At 30.0% G+C, this 24,440-nt stretch overlaps 1 protein-coding gene across 1 annotated transcript in view; it reads left to right on the forward strand.

Moving 5' to 3' along the window:
* The window catches only part of LOC147070646 (uncharacterized), a 63,590-nt gene that overhangs the window by 20,126 nt on the left and 19,024 nt on the right, over positions 1-24,440 (forward strand). The window contains exons 6-10 of the mRNA XM_085949162.1: positions 969-988; positions 4,578-5,408; positions 11,173-11,395; positions 13,119-13,335; positions 15,034-15,301. Coding sequence (XP_085805288.1) covers positions 969-988; positions 4,578-5,408; positions 11,173-11,395; positions 13,119-13,335; positions 15,034-15,301 — 1,559 coding nt within the window. The remainder of the gene's footprint in view (positions 1-968; positions 989-4,577; positions 5,409-11,172; positions 11,396-13,118; positions 13,336-15,033; positions 15,302-24,440) is intronic.

Genomic DNA, 24,440 nt, shown 5'->3' on the forward strand with positions numbered 1-24,440 from the left:
AATGATCTTTCAATAAATTTATAATATGAAGTGTTCTTAGATGTGTACCTATGTGCGGATGTGCCCCACTGATAATTCCACACGATGTTTTATTAGTTTATTGAAATTTATATACTTTTATCCCGTAAGAAATAAAACCAAACACAATATTACTCACTTATTTAGATTATTATTATATTTGAAGCGCCTAGTTTCAAAAGCCCCTAAAACGATTTTAGGTTGTTCTGAAAAAAATGAGAAAAAATCATATCTATTAAATCTTTGAACTTTATGTATGTATTTTTTAATTCGTTATATTCTAAAGAGTATTTTGGCTTTCCATTTTAGGGATATTTGAAAAGCACACCCAACCATTTTAGCGGGTTTTGAAATTTACCCTAATTTTTGATCATACGTATTGACGGTTTTTGGCGTTTTTTAAAGTTCAATATTTGGCCATCATATAGGTAACAAAAATATGAATCTAAATACATATCTAATTCAAAAATGTTTAAAAACCGTTTTAGGGGCTTTTGAAACTAAGCGCTTCATTTCTCCATTGTTGTATAAGTTAGTCTTTAGTAGATAATCATCTAAAAATTAGTCACAGGCAAGTCCATTATAGTGAATAATTATTATTTCATCATTAAATATTGGCCACTAGGGTTGAGGTTAGGTACTGATGATTATGCAAACGAACTGTATTTAACCGTTAAGATTTGCTTCCATTTTCAACACCGAATATATCGGTATTGTCTGATTTTTAAAACCGGTATTTCGGTATCGAAAAATACTGGGATACCGGTTTTGGAATACCGGTATTGCAATCCCTACTCCTGTGTATGTAATTCAGTATTGAATAAAAAATATTTTTTATTATTGATTTGTCAAGTGAGATAAATGGATGTCAATCAACAAATCGACCTCGTCCGAAGCTGAGTACTTCAGCTAGTTAACTATAAAACTAAATATATTTATCAAATTAATAGATGAACCTTACTATGGTCATGTACACAATATCATTATCAAATATGTGCAATGGAATTCGTTATGTTGATAATAAAGTTTGATCAATTAGCATGGTTGAATGCGTATTTACATGGTTGAATGATACTAGGTATAAGAATGGTATATATGTATAAATTATGTCTAACATCATTAATTATATATCCAATATACTAATTGTAATATAAGTTTTAAATGTAAATATGTATCTTTTATAAACTATCGAAAACTTTACAATCTTTCATTCCTATTGACCTATCATAATAACTTTAAATAACCCGACGCTTTTTATGGTAGTAGTAAAAAAAATATCCTGGGTCTGGCCAATAAACATATTATTTTACAACGTTTTTCTTAGCTCGTATTCTTATTTGTCCAGTACAAATCTTGCAATCGATTTTTAATTAACTTCCCGACTAGCTAGACATTTGAAACTTTTAGAATATATCAGAACACGATGCACAAGCAGTTTTTAATACTTTTAGCTATCTTTAAGTAGAATTGATTTCATTTTCAGTTAATTCCGTTTTGTATGAAAAGTTATTTCGACACCATTATTGGTTGCTAGGGGTCTAGGGTCCTAGCAACTAAAGTATTAATATATACGTGCATTACTATGGAAATCAATATGACATGTCAAAATGACATTTCAGTATTATTTCTATCAAGTACAAATTTTTTTGATCGTTTAAGCTAGTCAAGTCAAGTTTATATGATTCAACAGAAAATTTAAAAACGCTGTATATAAGAAGTTCTTTTTATCTTGTAATTATTTAAATTTGTATTTGGAGTTGCTAAGTGGGTCCTAAACTAAATTATTAATATTAATATATACGTGCGTTACTATGGAAATCAATATGAAGTGTCAAAATGACATTTCTGTATTATTTAGTATTTCTATCAAGTACAATTTTTTTTGATCGTTTCAGCTAGTCAAGTCAAGTTTATATGATTCAACAGAAAATTTAAAAACTTTGTATATAATTAATTCTTTTTATCTTGTAATTATTTAGTTTTGTATTTGGAGTCAGAGTATAGAACAAATAAGTTGAGCAAGTGGCTAACATTCATTTCTTGTAAAAAAAACTGTTAATACAACCTCTACCCTGTGAAGGTCCATATTATGATTATCGCAGGATCGAACATGGTAAAGTAATATTTGGTTGTTTTCTTTTATTTGAATTTAAGTAACAATTAAATTGGCGTGATGATGAAAGAGAACTCGCAGAGCTGCTACGCCGGGTAGAGGAAGAGAGTCGCAAATACGGCCTCCTTATTAATAGGAATAAGACCAATTTAATGGTTGTTGATCGGGCCTACCTTCTACCAACACAAAGTACACTCCAAAACCTCGAAACTGTCGACGAGTTTGTTTATCTGGGATCGACCATCAGTGGAAAGGGCGGATGCGAAGCGGAAATAAGAAGGCGCACACAGATTGCAAAAAATGCGATGACACGCCTTACCACTATATGGAAGGATCGGGGAATTTCGATTGCCACAAAAATGATGCTTGTGCAAACATTAGTGTTCTCGATATTTCTATACCGTGAAGGCAAGAGAACGGAAGGAAGTTGATGCCTTTGAGATGTGGTGTTTTGGGTAGCCTCCAGGAAAGGCGAAGCAGAGGAAGAGCGTCTGCGCGATGGAGCGACCAAGTAAAAGAGCTGACTGGAGGCACCATCCATTCTTCCCTGAGAGAAGCGGAAGATCGGGAAGGATTGAAAGTCTTGGTCGCTCAAAGGATGGCAAAATTTAAATGTGGTCACGATCCTCAGCCATGAGTGCACGACCAAGAAGAGAAATTGACGTAGGTATATAAATTAAAGTAGATTTAAAATTAATTGACCTTATTACAATGCACGTAGAATTGTTTTTTTGTGTTACTTTCGTTTGTTGGCTAATCTGTATATTACGAAAGGATAATAAAATGATTCATGCAACTAAGCTAATAATTTTGTAGTCATTTTATGTTTCACACAACCTAGTCCATATAATATATGCTTATCATGGCCGCCACAAGGAGGGGGGGGGGGTGATAGGGCTCTAGGCTGGGGGCCCGGGCTTAAAGGGGACCCGGCGTGTCAGGTCGAAGAGTTAAGTGGGATAAACACATCCATAAATTTGCGCTAATAATAAAAAAGAATGAACTCGAATACAATTAACATTTACGAATATGTGGCTATGTGGTGCAATTCCATTTAATATTGATAACTGATATAATTAAATGATAATTCACGTGTAAACATTAATTTTAATTGTTTTTATTGTGTTTCCAAACTAATAAAAATGGCTATTTATCAAATATATTGAAGAGTCGCATGTTACTATAATAGAAAGGCGACTGCCGAAAACTCAATAATTCAAGTGAATTTATTTAAAAATACTATTAATCATTCAACATATGTAGACGAAACGTCTTTAATTTCACGTTGTGGATCCCTGGGGTTACATTGGGGAATACCATTTAGGGAACACTAGTGTAGAACATCACACTGCCCTTAACCTAAGCGATATGTATGGGGGCCCGCCAAGCATCCTGATCGGGGCCATGATGCCTATTATAATTATCATATTATATAAAATAAAAAAAACATAAGAAATTAAAATTATCAAAACAAAAACACAAAGAATTAATAATAATACGACAATTTTGTAAAATCATTAACGTATTTATTTATTAGGTTAGAAGCTTTCAAATTTGATAAAATTTTTGATATAACGTGTATCAGTAAACCACTGATAACCAAGATATTTTGAAAAAAGATTAGAGTTAACCTAATAATATTATCACTATTATTATCATTAATTGATTTAGGGCGATAAGTAACCTTCTAATGTGTTTGTTGTTTTCATGTTGTTTGCGTGTGAAACAAATTGTTATTTAAATAAAATGGTATCTCAATATTTTAACTCAATAATACGTCTTATACTTGTATTGTAGAAGTAATAATGGAGTTAATAATATGCGACTATTCGAGGAATCGACGCGAATAAGCCGTTTATCTAATTAGTGTGTCCTGGGCAGTCTCGTGTGTCGCGTCTACCAATCCAATTCAAGAACGAGTTTTTATTGTGAAGTTTTTTTTCTACATAATATGTATATATATTATATAAATCGAACTGTTTTATTGTAAAAATTATTTAAACTTTGACGTCTTCACAATAAGTGGATAGTGATAAGGAATAATCATTTAAAAAAACGATTAGATAATTAATAATCATCATTGTGAAATACAATTGTGAAAAATTAACAAAGTGTAATGGATCTATTAATTGTTTAATATTAACAAGTACCAATAACTAACTAATCATATCGAAAATTATTAAATTCAAACCAACTTTAATATATTGTAGCAATAATATTATAATCATAGTGCATATTATTGTGACAAAAAAGTGGTTTATAAGATAACAAAATTATACTTTAAAAGTGTATAAAACTCTACTTTTAATTTATAAAATTTTATATCAGTGGTTTTAGATTTATTCATACTAATTAATATGTGTATTTGGAGATACTAACATTACGTCTTATAATTTAAATACTGAAGTGTTTTTTTTTGGTTATTTAAATTGATTTTATAATGAATTCCAAAATAATTTTGAGTGTTATTTTGTTGTTTATATTAAACGTAACATCTGGATATAGAATACTGGGAATTTTTCCACATATTGGAAAAAGTCATTACAATACATTCGCACCGTTAATGGAAGGCTTAGCGGAAAAGGGCCATAATGTGACAGTAATAAGTCATTTTCCATTAGAAAAACCAATGAAAAACTATCAAGACATAAGCTTGAGAGGTTCAGTACCGATTTGGTTCTCTGATTTCAGTCTTGTCGATGTTAGTTCTTGCCCTGGTATACACAGAATAAGCAGACACATAATATCAATGAACGAGCTTTTGACGATAGGATATACAACATGTGAAGCCTTATTAGAGAATAAAGACGTCCAGAGCATTAACGAAGGTGATTATGATGTCATAATACTTGAACAATTTAACAGTGATTGCGGCTTGGGTATAGTCCATAAAGTGAAAGCTCCATTTATAGGACTTACGTCACATTTTATGATGTCTTGGACTACGGACAGACTCGGACTATCAAGTAATCCCTCGCACGTACCCAGCCATTATCTGTATCATGGAAGATCGCCAAGCTTTTTACAAACTCTGGAAGCTTTCATTGTTAACAATTGCTATAAAGTAGCATATTATTTGTACTCGCAAGTTCCTGAACATAAATTGCTGACTAAGTATTATGGCGAAGACTTGCCGGCTCTTGAAGACATCGCTAAGGATATGAGCTTGGTTTTGGTGAATACTTATTTTTCATTGACTGCAGCTGTAGCCAGGCCGCCAAATCATGTGGAAATTGGTGGTATTCATATAAAGGAAAGAAAAAATCAAATCAGTCCGGTAAAAATAATATTTTTTTCTTAACACTATTGTACAATTATTGTTGTATTACTTTTCCATATTTTAGAACGTTTTTCTTAGCTCGTATTCTTATTTGTCCGGTACAAATCTTGCAATCGATTTTTAACTAACTTTCCGTCTAGCTAGACATTTGAAACTTTTAGAATATATCAGAACACGATGTCAATGCATTTTTTTAATACTTTTAGCCATCTTTAAGTAGAATTGAATTCATTTTAAGTTAATTCTGTTTTGTATGAAAAGTTATTTCGGAAGAAATCCGTAATCTAATCCACTATTATTGGTTGCTAAGAAGGTGGTCCAAGCAACTAAATTATTAATATATACGTGCGTTACTATGGAAATCAAAATGACATTTCAGTATTCTATATTTGTTTGTTTGTTGCAAAATAGCAAAAAAATGATTTGTTGACAATCGCCTTATTTGTCCTGAATTATTAATACATAGAATTGTCAAGTTTATATGATTCAACAGAAAATTTAAAAACGTGGTAAGTATATAAAAAGTTCCTTTAATCTTGTAATTATTTTAATTTAATTTAAGTTAGACACATACATACGCTAACAATTGTCGAGAATATTTTTAACAAAATGAGCACATTAAAAAGGTTTTGTGTAGGTTCACTTTTATAATAATAATGAGTATAGCTCCATTTATTACATACACCATTATTGGTTGTTAGGGTTCTGGGGTCCTAGCAACTAAATTATTAATATATTATATACGTGCGTTACTATGGAAATCAATATGACATGTCAAGTACAAATTTTTTTGATCGTTTAAGCTAGTCAAGTCAAGTTTATGTGGTTCAACAGAATTTAAAAATGTTGTATATAAAAAGGTCTTTTTGGTATATTCTTCTAAAAAGTAACGTCGGACAAAAGGTTTTATGTAAGGGTCCATCGTTGTCATTTTTCATTGTAGTGCGTTCATTCTGTTACTAATATGTAGACAAAAAAGTATTGGAAAACTGATAACGTATTTAAGATGAAATAATTACAAGATAAAAAGAACTTTTTATATACCACGTTTTTAAATTTTCTGTTGAATTATATAAACTTGACAATTCTATGTATTAATGTGAAAATGTCCCACTGAGGCGGACGAAACCGGTCCTAATATATTAATTAAAGTGGAATAAGTACTATAAAAAAATTGCGTTTTATTAAATAAAAACAACAATTAATAATTTAGGACAAATAAGGCAATTGTCAACAAATATTTTTTTTGCTATTTTGCAACAAACAAATATAAAATACTGAAATGTCATTTTGATTTCCACAGTAACGCACGTATATATTAATAATTTAGTTGCTAGACCCCTAGCAACCAATAATAGTGAGTAGTAAATATTACTATTAACGATTTTTTTTTCCGAAACATACAAAATAGAATTAACTGAAAATGAATTCAATTCCTCGTTAAAATGGCTAAAATTATTAAAAGAATGCATTGGCATCGTGTTCTGATAAATTCTAAAAGTTTCAAGTGTCTAGCTGCTCGGGAAGTTAGTTAAAAATCGATTGCAAGATTTGTACTGAATAAACAACCACCGGATGAACAAGAATGCTAGCTAAGAAAAATGTGGTAAAAATGGGTAACCCACCTTTTTATGTACATAGTTCAATCAGTGTAACAATAATTAATTATGATTATTATCGCTCATTTGCAAAAAGACTGTGTCCTAAATGCAGTTGAGTAAATACTATCAATTAGGTCATGTGAAGTTATTTTTAACTATCCTACAGTACATAGGTCAGTTCAAGGAATTTTGAGGATGCGTCTATTCAGCCATAACTCCACAGCCTTAATTTTTTGTGGCATCCCTTGGTTTAGCATTCATACTATATAAAAGAATTGAGGGAATAAAATAACGAACCATACGCTGTCTCAGACCAAGGTTAAGGTCTGAATTGCTAAGGAGGCATCGCATTTTTAGAAAGGCACTCCTTGCGATATCAATTCCAGTTTTTAGCCGGCTCTCACATCTAAACTCGTCTCGTCTGCAATATAGCCATAAATCAAACCTTCTAAGAACGTCGATCCGGTGTTGCATGTGAAGACCGCGCACATCTACTTAGCGACAGTCGTGCGTAACCTCTCGAATCGTATGGATATTTGGATGCGGCGATCGCTGAGCCGGTATAGGAATGACCAATTTGTAGGTGTTCATATGCGTTCTGGCATATTGTTCTAGCATGCGATTTATTGACAGCAGCAATGTATGTTTTTTTTTCAAACTAAAAAGTTGCATCCGAACAATGTGCGGAGCTCTATTTGGCAACCTATGTTTTGTGAATAACGATGACGTCACATCGATGTATTCGACACGTTGCAGACAAGGCAAGTTTAGAAGTGAGAGCCGGCTCAGGTACAGCATTTGGTAATCGCTTACATTTAATAGTTAATTTACAAGGTAGAAAAATCCAGTATGTCGATTTGGTATTAAGAAAGTCTTGTGTAAAAATGTAGATTTTTTACGAACAATTTTACACTATTTTGCTGTATCAGAAAACTTTAGATTTAACGCCATTTGCCAGATGTAAAATTTTGAGTAGACAACGCTATATATTATACGTAAACAATGGATAAAAAAAACAATTACTTAGTAATAATACATATTATAAACTTAACCTATTTAGAACATCCACAAAAACATACATAATATAATATATAGTTTAATGACGCTATCAAAGAGTTCAACTGCACAATTGAAAACATCATGCAACAGTTTGTCTATCTTGCGGAGAGTTTTTTTTTAATTAAGATTTTTTGGTATCGCGAGTGACGTTAATCATAGAAACACAAACATTAATACTTATATTGATTTTAATATGCTACTACTCCAGAGAGAGCAAACGTGGTGGGGCTTGAGATATGCTATTTCTTGAATTAATTTTTGTAAATAGTGAAATGTTCGTGTTTGGTTGTAATACTATATAAAAGTGGAATAATGGTAGGTGTACCTATCTTAATTTGTAAATACCCAACTTTTATATATAAAAGGAAAATTACGAATAACACTTCCCATGTGCAACAACTGCGTCTTTGAAAAAAATATTCAATCTTCATAAACAACAATTCTCGGAAAAAATATGTACCTCCTTGCCATGTGACAGGCATTTTTTTCTTTATACTATTGACCTTCTATCAGAAAATTGAGAGTAAACAATAATGGCGTATAATAAATAAGAGTATTTTTCAATAAAGTTTTCATATGTAAAAAAATGTGTTTAATTAGGGACACATTAATAATTACAGTTGTGTGTTTACTTTATATTACGGAAGTAAATTAGATCTTTATAGTAAATATTCAATAATATCGTATGAATAAATACTTTTAATTTAGTTAAAAATAATACAAACAGAATTAATAAACATAACTTACATTTTTTTATAGTATTACAAGTCAAAACTGTGCCAACGTGTTGTGTAAATGTCGAAAATTAAAATTCTTTGGTATCTTTAAGAGTACTTATTTATTATTAATTATTCTGCCTAATTTTTCATCGTAGAAATCTACATTTAATAATAATATAAATAACATATATGAATACCATAATATACTATTATTGGAACGCCAACGTTTGGTATTTATAACAAAGCCATATTTTGGCATAACAGATAAAAAATATTCGGCAAACTTTTCATTGGACTTTGCAATTGACTGGTAATTTTGGAGAAAACTTTATATTTCTCTTTTTATTTTTTCCATTGTAATAATATTATACCTATTTATTTTTAAATAAAAAAATAAACGTATTCCCATTAAAAAAATACCGTTTTTTCCGGAAAGATTGTCCAATATATTTCACTATACTTATATAATTATGTAGATTTATTAATAAAATAAAGGTAAGCTTCACATATTGACAAAAAATAATTAATTTCAAATTTACTATAAGCACGGTTATCTGATAGGTATACTAAAATAATTTGGCTTTATTTCAATTTAAAACAATCTGTATGACTTCTTGTAATATTAATATTTTTTATTTAATTAATAATTAATGTTGATTTCTAGTACGATAAATAATGACGTAGTATATCATAATGACAAATAAGTCTTTCCTGCAAATTACGAGTATAGAGTTTTTCAGAATTACTTTCTACATTAAAATAATATACACCATATTCTCACTTTTACGCGATACGCCAGCCTTTAATAGCCTCTTCAAACTTAAAATAATATATCCCAGCTTCATTCACACCATCATATTGTGACAATACTTATTATTGATTATGCACCAATAACCTACATTCTACCTATATATTCTGGATTATTTATTAAATTTTAATTGCAAGGCCCCTTTAAACATTGGTTGTGAATACTATAGTTAGTAGCTATTAAACATAATTGTGATACTTGATAAATGTTATTTCTGTATAAATAAATTTCATGCAGATATTTTTTGGTACTCGCCTACCTACTGTAAAATATTAAATGAGATGTAAATATTTATGAGAAACTACATATTCACGCAAGTTAGATTTTTTAATTTATAAAGTAAATAGGTACATATTAATAATATATCTGAATTATTTTTCTTTGTCGCTTTTAAATAAATAAAATAATCATAGTAAAATGACACGTGCGCATTGAAACGTGCATTTTTGAAATAACTTCGTTTCTTAACTATTTTTTTTTATTCGACAAAAAATTCAAAAGATTCTTAAAAACATAACATTCTTTTTATTGAGAATAAATAATTTGAAAACACGTGCGCGATTCCCGAGAGATACAGCTTCGAATCCTGCTGTGTGTCGTATTTTTTCAAAAAGATTTTTTCTACGGTTATATTTCTCAGAATTCTCAGTTTTTTAAAATTATGTAACTTCGTTTCTATTGAAATATTGAAAATATCGAGAATTTATTTTGAAATACGTGTCGAATTATAAAGAATTATTATCTTTAAAAGAAACCTTTGTGATAACCAACCATGAATGTGACGAGCATGTTATTTTTAAGAAGGTTGTATAGTTGGAGTATCAGAAGATAATAAAGCTCAAGTTTGTATTAAACTCAAAAAAATAAATGCAAGTTTCATCAATATTGGTCAATTAGTTTTTGAGTAAGGCGATGTCTTTACCCACCAGAGGCATCTAGCGGAAAAATACGAAGCTTGCAATTTGAGATATTTTTTTTTATAATTTACAATTTCAACTGTGTTTTATGGTCCATAAATAAAATTATGCTATATAAATAAAAAAGGTTTCAAGTTATACACATTTATATTTTTGTAAAAAATCGATGTTTTTTTAAAATATATATAAAAAATATTAAAACTCAAAATTATTCAAATATCTCTTAAACGATGCTTAGAAAACTTAATGAAATAAATTGTAATAAAAAATATGACCATTAAATATATCTAATAATAAGATGGGGCCCGATTTAACAAATTCACATTTTATTGCAATTTTTACAATTGTAAGTTTATTTTTGATGTTTATATTTTTTCTCAGATACATATTTATTAATTAACACAGTTGAAATTGTAAATTATAAAAAAACGCCTCGAATTGCAAGCTTCGTATTTTCCCGCTAAGTGCCTCTGGTAGGTAAAGACATCACCGTAATGCTAAACAAACAGAAGCGGACAGACATACATTCGATTATTATTGATAATAATTAATGTATAATGTTATAATAACGAAAAACAAATTATTTTGTAGTTAATAAAATTAATGTAGGTATTGCACGAATATAAACACTTTCAATAATAATATTATTGGTTTCAGGAACTGATGAAATATCTCGACGACTCGCACCGTGGGGTGGTTTTATTTACAATGGGATCAATGCTTATAAGTTCATCTTGGCCCGATGACAAACTGAACGCTCTGCAAGATGCCTTTGCAGAAATTCCTCAGAACATTCTGTGGAAATGGGACAGTGAAAATATGACTGGAGCGCCACCGAACGTTAGATTGATGAAGTGGATTCCTCAATATGACATATTGCGTAAGAAATTCTTCTATTTTCTCGGTTTATTAACTTTATTTTTTAGAAATTGTCACATTTAAAAAAATCTATGAATACAGTAATGATCACTGTGAAATTATAAGTGAAAGGTGATAATCGCAGGTTTGTAGAAACATATTATAATATATTATGAAACAGTGGACGGATTAATGTTTAACTTTTTTTTTCGACCATGTCCGATCCTAATAGGATGATAATAGAGGTTTGTATTAACAGATTTTGTTTTTTACGAGAAATGGATGTCAGCCACTTGCTCAACCTATTAGGTCCATACCCTGACTCACACACAAATTGAAAAACAATATGTGTACTTGCCAGACGCAGGATTTGAACATGAGACCCACGGCGTGATAGCCCAATGCTTAAGCTGCGTGGCCACCGTGGGTGTTAAATTTAATGTTTAATTTAATGCATATGAAAACTATAATTTGGTTTATAACAAAAATATTGGGTAGATGCCGTCATGATATTGTATAACTTTCTTTTTAGACCAAACCAAACCTAACCTAACGTAACTTAACCTAACATAACCTAACCTAACCTATCCCAACCTAATATAATCTTAGTTTGTGATATGATGCATCAAAATCTATGAAGATTTCAAATTTTAAATTAACAATTATTGGGTCTAAAAGCCTGCGCGCCGACAGAAAATGGTATTTACTAATTTTAAATGGACTGAAATATGCTAAATGCTTTTTTTTAAACTAGTCGAAATAATATATTGATGTTTTGTCTAAATACACAAAAAAAGGTTATACATAATTGATGATTATTTAAAATGGTTTGTTTTAGGTTATAGATATATAAAATACTAAGTATAAAATTGATATGATATAGTGGCGAAAGGTGGAGGCAGGTTGTTAAGATCCGTCATAAATAGTGCACATTAAACTTTGTTATCATACGTATTTACTTTGATTGAACCAAGACTACAATTTTACAGATGGTGATAGTTAGTTTTTAAAAATAAATTAAACCCTTCCTAAGCCAAACCATAATAGCTTTGATACATTTTGGGCAATATGACAAAATTGTGCCCACCTTTTCATTCATTCTTGTTTGTTTTCGTTGGATTAAGAATTAATATTACACATTGTTGGTTCATTTTTTAAATTTTATTAAGCCCTACCTTATCAAACTATAATAGATGAAAATTATCTAAAGTTCTATAAAATATCCAAAGTTATGTGTGATTTAATAGCATACTTTTAGATATTTTATAGATAGATGAGTATTTTTTGACTATTATTTATTATGGCTTGGTTTCGCAGGGTTTAATTGAATTTTAAAAACTAACCAACACCGTCTGTAAATTATAGTCTTATTTCAATTAAAACAAATACGTATGACTAAAAATGAATGTGCACTATTGATGGCGGATCTTAACAGCCGATCTCCACCATTCGCCAGTGCAGTAGATGTATATTTTATTCTGGTATTCTAAAAATTAATGTAGAATCATGTATTTTATACTTTACCACTCAAATATTTATGTTATATCCAAAAAAATTCATAACTATTAAAAGCTCGAGTTCGTAAGCTTTTTTCTATATTGATGAGTACTTTCATATTATAATATTTGTTTAAACTTTCTTTTTATAATCTTTAATTAATAGTTTTATAATCCGATAAGTTTTCTGCTACTCTACACTTAAATAAGAAAATACTTAGGAAAATAATTCTCGAATAATTTTTTCAGGTCACAAAAACGTGAAGGCTTTCATCACTCACTCCGGTATGCTGGGAACAGTTGAAGCAGTGAGCTGTGGCGTACCAATAATTACCATTCCAATGTTCGGAGACCAGTTTGCCAACTCTCAGGCAGCCCAAGATAGTGGAATTGGAGTGATTCTTGACTACTTTACGATTACCAAGGAGTCTGTTGCGCACGCGCTGAAGAAGGTTTTAAGTCCTAAGTAAGATTTAATTTAATATCCTTGCAGCTCAATCATAAATGTGGTTCGGTATACCATATGATATGATATAATGAGTGATGATAGATATGAGATATAATGGAGTTATATCACGAAAACGTTAATTCAATAACATATTTGTTATTCTATATTGCAACTCAATAATTACAATCTTAATTATATTTAATAAACTTAACTTGTCAGTTACCAGTATATTAAAACTATCGTTTTAAAAAGATTTTGATAATTACTGAGAGTTACAAAGTTTGCTCGTTTTATTCCAACGGGCTTACATTTTTATTTTATTCAACAGAGTGGAGGTATGTTAATAGATTTTTGTTTTTATAAGAAATGGATGGTTACAAATTCTTCAGTCTATTAGGCCAAGACTAGTGGATATCAACATTTTCATAAATGCGTACCATGAAAACAAAAACAAAAAATGTCATTGAAAATTAGTACTACTTTTGACTTACTTTAATTTTTTTATACCTAATGTAGGTATATTGTTCAAATTATTCAAATACCCCTGGTTTAGAACCGACGCATAAAAGACGTATTTTGCTGGTATAATAATAAACGAATTTATGAAAATAATAGGTCATAGACAAAGATCAAGGTCAGTTAAATACACTATTAAATTGATAAGGTTTAGAGCATTTAATTCACTATTTAGTAATTTTAATATTACTTAGTCACAAAATTTTAAATATTTTGAGATAATAAAATTATATAGCTCATTTTAAATTAAGAGCTGAGGACAAAATGGACAAGTAAGTGTGTACATGACTTTTAGATAGTGTGTATATGACAATTAATAAAAAATAATAATAATATGTTCATTATATTTATAAGTTGTAAGTAACATATTATGTATAAGACAGAATATTACAATTTTACTAGCACCGGGCGTTGGTGTAATAATTATTAAACATACATAAAATGAAAACATCTCATGCATACAACCACTAGAAAAAATACGACACTTGACGAGACATGAACCTATAACCGCTGGATTCGCGCCATTGTTAAACACGAAATGCTTATCAAATTGTGGTATTTGTGTATATGCATGAGATGTTTTCAAATTAGGTATATTCAATATATAAAATGTTACATTCTCAAAATATATTATCTTATTCGTTGAATAAAAGAAATAGTTTTTTTTTTATTAATTATTAAGTAATTTCATTTACTTTACGCTGAATGCTCCGCCTACTGGAGGTATCTAGCGGAAAAATACAAAACTTGCAATTTGAGACTATTTTTTATTGATATTTTACATAATAAATAGTCTTTATTAACCAGTTTGTAAATAAATATCTAAAAACATTGAACCTATATAAAAATATTTGTTATTTAATGCCAAAGATTACTTACAATTTAAAATAAAACTAGTCAAATGATCATGTCTTATTATTACATATTGTTATTGTATGCTTATGTTTATCATTAAAAAAAATTCTTTTAATGTATTTTATATTTTTTTAAAAAAAATATCGATTTATATAAAAAAAAATTAAATCATTTACATTTTTATATCAAATTTAGCTTCAATATTATGACATACTAAAATGAGATTCAATGAAATGCATATCACAACTCGTTTTGTAGTTAGTTATCACTTAAACCTTTTAGGTCTTCAGACTATTAAATACATACTATTACCTTTAGTCAGTATTAACATTCAATTATTTTCAGAATGCAACAAAGTGCCAAACGAGTCTCGGCGCTTTGGAATGACAGACCTGCATCAGCAATGGAGACAGCAATTTACTGGGTGGAGCACGTTGCACGGCATGGAGGAAAGCACCTGAGACCATCTTCAGCTGATCTTCCACTTTATAGATATCTTCTTCTTGACGTTTTGGCCTTTTTGGCTTTAGTGGGGTTAATATTAGCGTTTATTTTGTATCAATTTGTTAGTCTTTTAAGTCGAATGATAATAATTAGTTCGCCAAAGAAGAAGGCAGATTAATGAATTCATTAACATTAGCTACCTACTACTTATGTATTATTTATTTGTTTTTCCTATAACAATTAATGAAAGCATAAAATAGTCGACGTATTTTAAGTATATTTGACAAGAATGTTCAATATATAATTTAAAAACATAATATATATTATTATTGACTGCTTAATCCGCAAACCGGCTAACTCCATTAGGCAAAATTTTTCAGGAAGGAAAAAAAACTTAAGACGGTACTCCAGTGAAACGGCTAATAATTTTCAACTATAGGTACCTAGGGGCGGCATGGTATAAGAACGTATGGTGAAGCCGGCAAGTATGGCGAAAAAGTATGGTGAAACAAGTTGGTAATCAATTTGCGGCAAAATTTCCAGGTTAACATTATATTTTATGGGTACGTTATAATGACAAAAGTAAATCCTCCATGATGCCCTGCATTTTTTTTATTGCGTCGCCATTTCTCGTGAGTTATCGGCTGTTGTCGGCATGCTTCATTCAGTTTCATGAGGAAGCCAAATCGTTGCATATCTGTACTTTTAAAACATCTATGATAGGTAGGATGAAATTTTGGACTCGCTGGTAATCGGAGAGCAAACGTCGAAGTGTGAACACGTCAATTTGTTTCATGATGGCAACGGGGGTATTCATTTTTAAATCATGTAAAGATGACTTAAAACGTTACCCATTTACTTGAAAAAGAAATCATGTCAATGAATATATTATTATTGTTACTAATAGAACAATAAACAGAACATTAAATGGACGCATATTGGATTTACATGAAAAATTATATTTCGTTTGGCACGCGTCATTTGCACAATCCGCGCATCGCCTAGTCACGATATTTTTAGACGATGCCTCAACTGAGGTATAGCCTTAATAATTTAACTATAGAGCGGAATTTAACAATTCCAAAAATACCCTTGGATTTTTTTTTGCAAATAAGCTGCACTATGAATTAATAAACTATTTTAACTTCCCTTATATTATATAAAGAAAATTTATATAAATAGCGATTTTTTCCATATAGGATATTGAAAATTTGACACATGTAGTTGACTGTTTAGTGTGAAGAACGATAACGCATTTATTTATAAGTAATGAATACGTGTATTAAAAAGGCTCTAAATACCAAAAAGTAGTATTGAATGTAGTTAAAAAATACCTAGTCATTGCAGTAAAATTTCATGAAGCAGACAGTATGAAGCAATCACGGCAGCTTCTATAATTTTAGGTATTAAGAACTCGCAAGTATCAACACACTATCGTCAGCTATTTTATATTGAATGCCGTTGACCATTGCAGTGCTACTTACACCAATATAAATAAAACACGCCAACGGACTTACAACGTCGACAGGTTTAATTATTTTGCTGTATTTTTTTGACTTGCTTGAGGCACCTAGACTATAGTTGAGGTTATTGACGTTGGTATGTAGAACATTTTTCTATAAAAATGTCAGTTTTTATTTTTTTGGTACTTAGCGCCTTAATTAATACACGTATTCAGTTTGAGTTTGAAATTTTGTGTGAACATAGAAAACATGCTTTTTAATAACGTGTAATAAAGTGTAGTTAGCTGGTTTGCAGAGTAAGCAGACGATAATAAATTATTATGTAAATAGATGATGTATAACGAATGGCCTCTCTATTATAGTGGTTGACATTTAGAAATACAAACTGACTGTTATAAAATAAAATAAACACGTGCAAAGAAATAAGTAAACTAAGTTTTGGGTGTCGTTTACTCGTTTCCTACAAAGTAATGTATCAATTACTGATTATCTAAGCAAAAACGGAATATGTCAGTGTTAAAAATGTAGGTATTGACATGACACACTTTTAAATATTTTTTTGTACGCATGCATTAAGGCGAAGTCTCTACCTACCAGATGCACCTAGCGGAAAATAAAGCTTGCAATTTGAGACATTTGTTTGATTATTTACAATTTAAACTGTATTAATTAATAAATATGTATCTGAAAATATTAAAAAGAAAATTATTTTTATTTAGGTACGGTCTCAATATTGAAGCTCAATTTTATATAAATAAAATGGATTTAAAGTTATACACATTTATATTTTTATAAAAATCGATGTTTTTTTAAATAAATATAAAATATATTAAAACTATGAATTAGTCAAAAATCTAAACCGTAAAAAATTGAAAACTTAATAAACTAAATTTCATTAATAAATATGAGTATAAAATAATAATTATGTAATATTAAGATGGGGTCCTTTAACAAATTCACACTTTAAACATTTTTTTAAAATTGTTAGTTTATCATTGACTTAAAATAAAAAATATTTGTTCAGTTTCAATTGTAAATTAGCATAAAAATGTCTCAACTTGCAAGCTTTGTATTTTCCCACTAGATCCCTCTGGTAGGTAGAGGATTCCCTTTGATTTTTTTTAGAACGGAGTTTTTTGAAAGAACCAACTGCAATTATTTATTATCTATATAAATAAATGTATACATTATATTTTAGTGAAACTATTGATGAAAAAAATGATGTATAATATATTTTTTTGTATAAGTAATACATAACTTATGTATGCAGTTTCAAAGAACAGTAAGTTAGAATAGTTCTGCATTCAGCTGACGATTTGTAGTTTGATTTTTTAGGAAATCGAACTTTATCTATTTCACTTTAGGTATTGATTCTTTTCTTCTTCTAATTCTTTTAAGATGAATGCTTTTCTGGGTTGTTTTAGTTGTATATCTATGTGACGTCATGATTGTTTGGTTATTATTTTATTTAAAATATCTTCCATGACACATATTTTAAATTATCAGTGATTTTATATTCTGGTAAGTCATTATTGTTAATTAATGTATGTACAAATTAGTATTAGATGAAAATAAATATGTATATATAAAAAACTATTATGGCAGACTTTTAATTTTTAATTTGATTTCTATACACGTGTATATTACCGCGCATCAAGAAATATGAAAAAATGCTTTAATACAAAAGGTACCTAATTAAGTATGTTTTACATTTATAATGATTTGAAGTTATCTTCATCATCAGCCCGAATCCATCTACTGCTGGATGAAGGCCTCTTCAAGCTGCTTCCACTTCTGCTTATTTATTATGGCAGACTTTAAATTTTTAAATTGATTTCCATACACGTGTATATTACAGCGCATCAAGCAATATAAAAAATGTTTAATATAAAAGGTACCTACTTAAGTATGTTTTACATTTATAATGGTTTGAAGTTATGTTCATCATCAGCCTGAATCTATCCACTGCTGGATGTAGGCCACTTCCAAGCTGCCAAAAAGAGATTCTCATCAATGGCACTCAGCTCGAACAGGTGAAAAGCTACATCTATCTGGGACAACAAGTGTCTATAGATGGATGTATATTTGATGAAATTGTTCGCAGAGTAAAGCTAGGCTGGAGTGCTTTTGACCGCCTGAATAATGTCTGCAAAAGTGACCTTCCACTGTGCCTAAAGCGCAAAGTGTTCAACCAGTGTGTGCTTTCCGTAATCACATATGCCTGTGAAACATGGACCCTAAGTAAAAGAGAGATCCAGAAACTTAGAGTAGCATAACGTGGTATGGAGAGGTGCATGCTGGGCATAACGCGAAGGACAAAAAGAGGACTGAGTGGATAAGGAAGCAGACAAGGGTATGCGATGTAATATAGTTTATTAAAAGCCTTACATGGAGATGGGCTGGACACATAGCTCGAAGAAGAGACAATCTTTGGACAAATCTAGTCATCCAGTGGTATCCAAGAAGTACAAAACGTCCACAAGGTAGACCTAGAGGCCGCTGAATCGATGAAATGATAAAGTTCTGCGGAAGTACGTGGTAATGCAATGCCCAGGACCGAGAGAAGTGGAAGCAGCTTAAAATTATGTTATTATTAATTATCTTATCATTATCTAATACGCATAGAATTATTATCATCATACAAAAAAGGTCTCACATGTTATCTGACAAAGATATTATATTTAGACTGCATTATGGATTTATATATTTGGCCAGGGTTTACCAAAGTGTGTGCAGCAGAATATTCCAATATTTTCACTGAAAAAACGAGTGACACTTGGATTCAGACAAGAAATATATTTAGGAGTAAGCAGGTAAAAAAAAAAGTATGATCAAAGGGAGCCGTAAGCCGAAAATGTTTGGTAACCTTTGAATTAGTTAATATTATTTAAAAAAAATTAATGCTCCTTGTCGGTAAGACCTTAAACATAAATAAAAGAATTATTTTGATAGATAAATAGAATAAAATTCATTTTAGAGTTTTAAAATCAGCGATTGCATAATAAATAATGTATTGTGTAGTTTTTTGTTTTCTAGACTTTATGGATACCTCGCATTTACTATCGAGGTTTCTTTAATGGCACGCAAACTACTCTACTTGATGCTAGTCAAATTAAAATTATTCCGGCTGAGAGAATATGCCTTATTGAAAACTATTCTTCTATCCGCATCGGGTATTGCTAACGGTGGTGATTCTGATGAATGTTTTGTCGTATTCATTGGGAACTGAGGACTGCGATTATTGTAGCTGAGTTTTTCCCGTAGTAAAAAAAGGTCGCGTAGGACTGATATTCTGAGCATAATACTTATCCTATCTTATATGACTGCAGTCACTGGATCTGAAAGGCACGAATCATCTTTACGTGTCACTATTTATTATTTTTATTCTTTTTATTAAATCAGTCAGTATATTATTACAAGTTCCACGTTGCTGAAAATGAGTGACAATTTCATCTTTCGGTATCAATAATTCACCTATTCACAATGGAAACCCAAAATTATTAAAACCATAAAGTCGTAAGTAAATTAACATGAAAAATAGTTAGTTGTCTCTTCCCGAAAGATTTGACTTAAGTTTTCAGGTGGAGCTGTATTTATTTATTATCTATTCATATATATTTTAAGATATCATAAGGCATATGGATACTCGTACCACTACTACTGGGAATTTAATTATGACCCTTAAATTTTTAATGTGAACGAATTTATTTTAATGTTTTTAGATACGTATTTATTAATTAAAACACTTTAAATTTGTAAATTCGAGGGCTTAATGTCAAACAACACTATCTACAAAAGTGAAACTTTACAGGAGAGCCAAAAATCGTTATTTTAGATTCTTGTAACTCAACAAGAGAAATGTTTATTTAAAAACCTAATGCTCATATTTTATAATTTAATGTGCATTTTACATTTATCTTGCTTTTGATGATGTTAAAATTTATAGGAATAGTTTAAAAAAATATGAAAACAAGGGTAACTATGTATTAACGTTAAATTTTACTGAAAATTTAAGAAGAAATTAGAAAAGATTGACATAACGTTGTTTGACTATCATGTATCCGGCAATGTAAAATAACGTTATCTCAAAAAAAAAAACACCTTTTTTGTAGATAACGTTGTTTGACTTTAAGCAGTCGAATTATCAAATATAAATTATCCAGTTTGGGATTTTGGTTTAATTCTTAAATAATTCAGGAGTTTTCTTAATTTGCGATACGATTCTGTCATTTCAAACTCTGTTTACAATCTGCACACAGCTTTGTAGATAATAATGTTTTATCAACAAGTATATTATTTGTGCACTGACAATCTCTTGTATTTTAGTTCTAGTTAAAAACCTGTCCTACAGCATTTTATGTTGGATACTTTAAAATGCGAAATGGTATAGCTTAATAATATAATAAAATGGTTTAGCAGTGTTGTACAGTTGTTTCATTAGTCAACATTTAAATAGTATATTATTTCATATTGAAGAGTATTCTTTAAAGAAAACTCCATGACTTAATATTTTAACAACACTAAGACGACCCAGTTAAATAATATTATTATCTGTTTACAAATGGTCCATATAGATAATTCTGTGAGATAAATCGTTGTTTTCTGTGCGCAGTGTCTTCATAAAATTGTGTTATATCACAAGGAGTGATCTCTAAACATTTATTATATCATATACTCCTAAATCGATCAATATGATATCTGTCACTATTATTTTATTAATATTTATTCAGTTTTCTTCTGAGTATAAAATATTAGGTGTGTTTCCGCATGTAGGAAGAAGTCATCACTATGCATTTGAACCATTCATGAAAGGATTGGCAGAGAAAGGCCATAACGTCACAGTAATCAGTCATTTCCCGTTGGAAGATCCAAAAGAAAACTACACAGATATAAGCCTTAAAGGATCGTTACCGATTTGGTTATCGGGATTTAGTCTTGAATTCTTCGCAGGCCCTTTTGGAATAATTAGAATAAAAAGACATATTGAATCGATAAAATCATTATTTTCTATGGGACATAAAACTTGTAAGGCATTGTTGGATAATGAAAAAGTCCAGTCTATAAAAGAAGGCGATTATGATGTTGTTATTGTGGAACAGTTTAACAGTGATTGTGGTCTTGGAATTGTTTATAGAGTAAAGGCGCCTTTTATTGGAATAACATCTAATATGATAATGTCTTGGACAACCAATAGATTGGGCTTATTAGACAATCCTTCGTATATTCCATCCCACTATTTAATCCATGGAAGATCTCCCCATTTTTTCGGAGTCTTAGAAGGACTTATAGTAAATATTTTTTATAATTCTGCTTATAATATATTTTCCCAATTACCCGAACATAAAATTATGACAGAATATTACGGGAATGACTTGCCCAATTTGGAAAGTATTGGAAAGAATATGAGTTTAATTCTGGCAAATACGTATTTTTCATTGACATCAGCATTGCCGCGGTCTCCAAATCACGTGGAAATTGCTGGGATTCATCTTGAAAAGAAAAACAGTACAAGTCCAGTAAGTAACAATAATTATTTTACTATAACAATGTATTAATGTTATTATTAATTGTTTATTAATTAGTAATTAAGGTGAATCCTCTACCTAGCAGGGGCATCTAGCGGGAAAATACAAAGGTTGCAATTTGAGACATTTTTTGGTACTGTTCGGTTATACGGAATACAGCGGAAAACGCATTTTGAAAATAGCCGATAAACTGGATTATTTGTTAGTTAGGGTTAGTTTAGGTTAGGTTAGGTTGGGTTAGGTTAGGTTAGGTAAGGTTAGGTTAGGTTTGGTTAGGTTATGTTTGGTTAGGTTAACCTAACAAATAATCCAGTTTATCGGCTATTTTCAAAATGCGTTTTCCGCTGTATTCCGTATAACCGAACAGTACCCATTTTTTAATAATTTACAATTTAAACTTTATTAATTAATATGTATCTGACAACATTAAAAAAATATATCTTTTATTTAGCAAAACGTTAATACTATGCTGGCGTTGTTAAGATTTAAAAAATACGCGAGATGGCAGTGATAAAGTTTATTAAAGAACTACTAAATTAATTAGTAATAAAGGAGATAACTAGATAAAAAATAAATGGAGGAATCTTATACAAATTATAATACTGATAAAATTATTTTTGAAGATGTGGAAAATAAATAATTATTTACTCAATTGTACATATATTATATTATTGTATATCAGTTAACCAATAATAGCAGTCGGTGAAAACATGTTTAAAAAAATGTGCCTTCGATAATGTAGTTCATCTTATATTATAACATATTTTTTTATGATTATATTTATCATTAAACTATAATATTTCCATAGCATCAGAGATATCTTAGAAATTTCTTTACCAATTCCAGTGGCGAGGGGTGGAATAAATAGTGTACACGAAACTTTGTCAGTTATACTTAGTTGTTTCTATTGAATAAAGAATGCAAATTGCAGATAGTGCTGGTTAGTTTTTAAAATTCAATTAAACGCTGCTTAAACCAAACCATCATAGTGGAGATCCGACAAAAATAGTATACACCAGCGCCTTACAGAATAATATATAAAAAAAATATTTATAAACTTTTTATGAAACTATATTTATTATATAAATAAATATTTTATTATATTTATTATTATTAAATTATATTACCTATATATTATTTATATTTATGAAATTGGTTGAATACACATGACTGTGAAATGTCATTTCTTTCTACGCTCAAATGATCCATAATGTGTTTTTGTGATAAGATCATGTGTGAAATAGTGCGTTTCTGAGAATAAAATCAATTCAAAGAATTATTGGCAAAAATTATTGCTTTATTAACATTATCGTTTTTCCTACTATTGTATAAGTAGGTTATGTGAAAGATCATTCAGTGTAATGCACTTCATAAAAAAAACATAATATCGAAACCAGTTGACAGAACTTGTAAACTTAGAAGCAGCAACACCCATGCGGCTCGCATTGGGGAAAAAATGAGTATTGAAGAATTTCCATTTGCATTATTTTTAAATAGATGTGTACTAAAATGTTCAAATGTCTTTTATTAAAAATGGACCCTATAAATAAATTGATCCGTTTTTTAGTAAATAAAATTTAGCTTTAATTTTTTCAATCACAACAAAAGTGAAATTTGGTGCGGCCACCAGACGTTTCTATAGAACTGTCAATGTCAATTGTGCGGCCACAGCTAAATTTCAAATGAGAACCACTGGTATTACACCAGTAACGTCCCGTGGGGGTAGGCAGATTGAGCGTCGCTAGGGGGCGGCAGTTACTCGAAGGGCGGCAAATCGAGGAGAATAGTTAGGTTTATAAAGAAATATGTACATAAACTAAGTAATAACGGAAATATCTTTCTATTAAAAAAATCAGCTCACTGGTTGGAAAAAAAATGTATTAATTAACATAAGAGGTTTAACAGGACTGTATTTTTTGTCGAGTTGGCGATGTCTAGTTTACTTCCGTTGTCCTTCGACGTCACGTCCTTGATGACCAGTAATGACACGTGCAGATTTGCGAATTATATTTGAATTATAGGTAGGTATATAATTACCGTGATTAATTTATCCAACTATTTTTGCCAGTAATTCACGTGTTTTGAAAGATGTAAGGTGTATTTTTAAATGTATATTGTCTATTAAAGTAGAGATGGCATTTCAATTAGATTTAGTAGTAGGTACCTATATATTTTGTTAGTAATGTATCCAATGAACACATTTCTTAGATATTGGAGTCATGAAGGGACGATAAAAAATACTGTATAAAAATGGGGCGGCTTTTTGGCGCTGTCTAGGGGCGGCATTTTGTCTACGGACGTCACTATATTACACTCTGTC

The sequence above is a fragment of the Rhyacophila brunnea genome, unplaced genomic scaffold (genome assembly GCF_057557595.1).
Source record: "Rhyacophila brunnea isolate RB1 unplaced genomic scaffold, BYU_Rbru_1.0 scaffold_21, whole genome shotgun sequence".
Taxonomy (NCBI): Eukaryota; Metazoa; Arthropoda; class Insecta; order Trichoptera; family Rhyacophilidae; genus Rhyacophila; species Rhyacophila brunnea.